General features: G+C 46.5%; 1 protein-coding gene across 1 annotated transcript; it reads left to right on the top strand.

Moving 5' to 3' along the window:
* Positions 1-313: 313 nt before the first annotated feature.
* LOC122914010 (olfactory receptor 10G6) lies at positions 314-1282 on the top strand. Its single transcript, XM_044260653.1, has one exon. It carries the CDS (start codon positions 347-349, stop codon positions 1280-1282), a length of 936 nt encoding a protein of 311 aa, XP_044116588.1. The 5' UTR covers positions 314-346.
* Positions 1283-2257: the final 975 nt, after the last annotated feature.

The following is a 2257-nucleotide window of genomic DNA, read 5'->3' as shown; positions in this document are numbered from 1 at the left end:
TATATGACTGTACTTCTTCCTGACATGAAGAACTCTATGTACGGTCTTTCCTTCAGTCTCCTGAATTACATACACATAACTTGTCACATAGGTTTAACCTTGGAAAAAACTCTTGCTCCCTAGAACCCAGCAGAATCCCAAAATCCATGGTGGGTCAGGTGGGTAGGGGTGAAGGGAGGTTGGGTGTATGGGTGACAGAATGATTTGGGACAAAAGCTGGAGCACAATCTCTCTCTTTCTGAGACCCTTCTGTGTCCATATTTGGGAATGACAGAATATATGCTCCATGCCTAGAGAATTTAATGGCCTTCTGCTACTTTTTCTGGCAGATGTGAACTGCAAGGAAATGCGCAGTGAAAACCAGACTTCTGTGTCTCACTTCATTTTGGTGGGTCTGCACCACCCACCACAGCTAGGGGTGCCACTCTTCTTGGCTTTTCTTGTCATCTATGCCCTCACCGTCTCAGGCAATGGACTCATCATCCTCACCGTCTTGGTGGATACCCGGCTCCACCGCCCCATGTACTGGTTCCTGTGTCACCTCTCCTTCTTGGACATGACCATCTCCTCTGCCATTGTCCCCAAGATGCTGGCTGGCTTTCTCTTGGATAGCAGGATTATCTCTTTTGGAGGTTGTGTAATCCAACTTTTTTCTTTCCATTTCCTGGGCTGTACTGAATGTTTCCTTTACACGTTAATGGCTTATGATCGTTTCCTGGCCATTTGTAAGCCTTTACATTATGCTACCATTATGACCCGCAATGTCTGTAACTTCCTGGCTTTCGGCACCTGGCTGGGAGGCACCCTCCACTCACTTTTCCAAACAAGCTTCATATTCCGGCTGCCTTTCTGTGGTCCCAACCGGGTAGACTACTTCTTCTGTGACATTCCCGCTATGCTGCGTCTAGCCTGTGCTGACACCACCATCAATGAGCTGGTCACCTTTGTGGACATTGGGTTCCTGGCCCTCACCTGCTTTATGCTTATCCTCACTTCCTATGGGTATATAGTGGCTGCCATCCTGCGAATCCAGTCCGTCGATGGGCGTCGCAATGCCTTCTCCACCTGTGCCGCCCACCTGACTGTTGTCATTGTTTACTATGTGCCCTGCACCTTCATTTACCTTCGTCCTGGTTCTCAGGAACCCCTGGATGGAGTGGTCGCTGTCTTCTACACTGTCATCACTCCCTTACTTAACCCCATCATCTACACCCTCCGCAACAAAGAGATGAAGGCAGCATTGTGGAGGCTGGGAGGTCGCAAAGATGTGCAGCCTCACTGACTCCTGAACCCCAGACATGCAAAAGACACTAAGATTTAGGACACAGAAAACTGGGGAGATTTCAGACAGAAAGGAGAGAAGGATCCATGCAGAGAGTAGAAGACTCCTAGGTGCAGAGATGGAGACTGGAATTTTTCCTGCTTTCAAACATGATTTTTTCATATTTCTACCTTCAAATCCAATGGAAATCAAAGCAACTCAGCAAGGATGGAAGCCTGCAGAAAAGATCCAAGATAAGTAAAAATCCACATAAAAAGTCTGTTTCTCTATGACATCAATCTACATGTTTATTATTGCTTCTAATCCTTGAGAAGATTCCCATATTGCTTTTTAACATGTTACAAATAACCTTCATGCAAAACAGGAAGTTTGACCTTGACCTCAGTTATAGAAAGTGGGTGTTTTTATTCCCATGTAGCTGTGGGAAACTGAAGTCAGGGAAGAGAGTGGCTTTTCCATACTTCCTGTTCTCAGCCTTTTACTTTGACAAAAATGGTAGATGGACTTGAACTTGAGGAGGCAATTCCACCACACTGGGAGGGAGCTGTTCATGGGCACTGCATCACTACCTCACCAGTTCTAGCCTTCTCAGTTTGCACAAGGCTCCACCTTGATAAAGCTGAGGGAGGTATGTCAAGGATAAGCTTTCTTGCTCCACAAACACAGGCGAGATCCCCTGGTGTTCCCATGGATATCAGTGAAACAGGTCATAGGAGGTGGTGCAAAGAATGTATACGCTACCACCTTCTGGCATTTTCCTACAACTGTTGAGTATGAATGAGGAGCTGGATGGGATGGGGCATGGACCTGGCTGCAAGAGGATGACCTGAAGCCTGGTTTTCCTCGTGAGATGTTGCTAGTAGCTGTGAAGGCCCTTCACTTCCAGGTTTTGGTACTCAGGATGCAAGACATAGTTTCATTGTTTCAAATGTACAAAAGCGAGTAAAACCCAGAAAGGATCACTATATTCTCCAG

Source organism: Neovison vison, chromosome 7, assembly GCF_020171115.1.
Source record: "Neovison vison isolate M4711 chromosome 7, ASM_NN_V1, whole genome shotgun sequence".
Lineage (NCBI taxonomy): Eukaryota > Metazoa > Chordata > Mammalia > Carnivora > Mustelidae > Neogale > Neogale vison.
Note: the sequence above shows the minus strand (reverse complement) of the source record. Positions and strands in the feature narration are given on the sequence as shown.

Bases quoted from the DNA above. Each gene is read 5' to 3' on its own strand.
- LOC122914010 (XM_044260653.1), top strand. From the start codon at position 347: ATGCGCAGTGAAAACCAGACTTCTGTGTCTCACTTCATTTTGGTGGGT.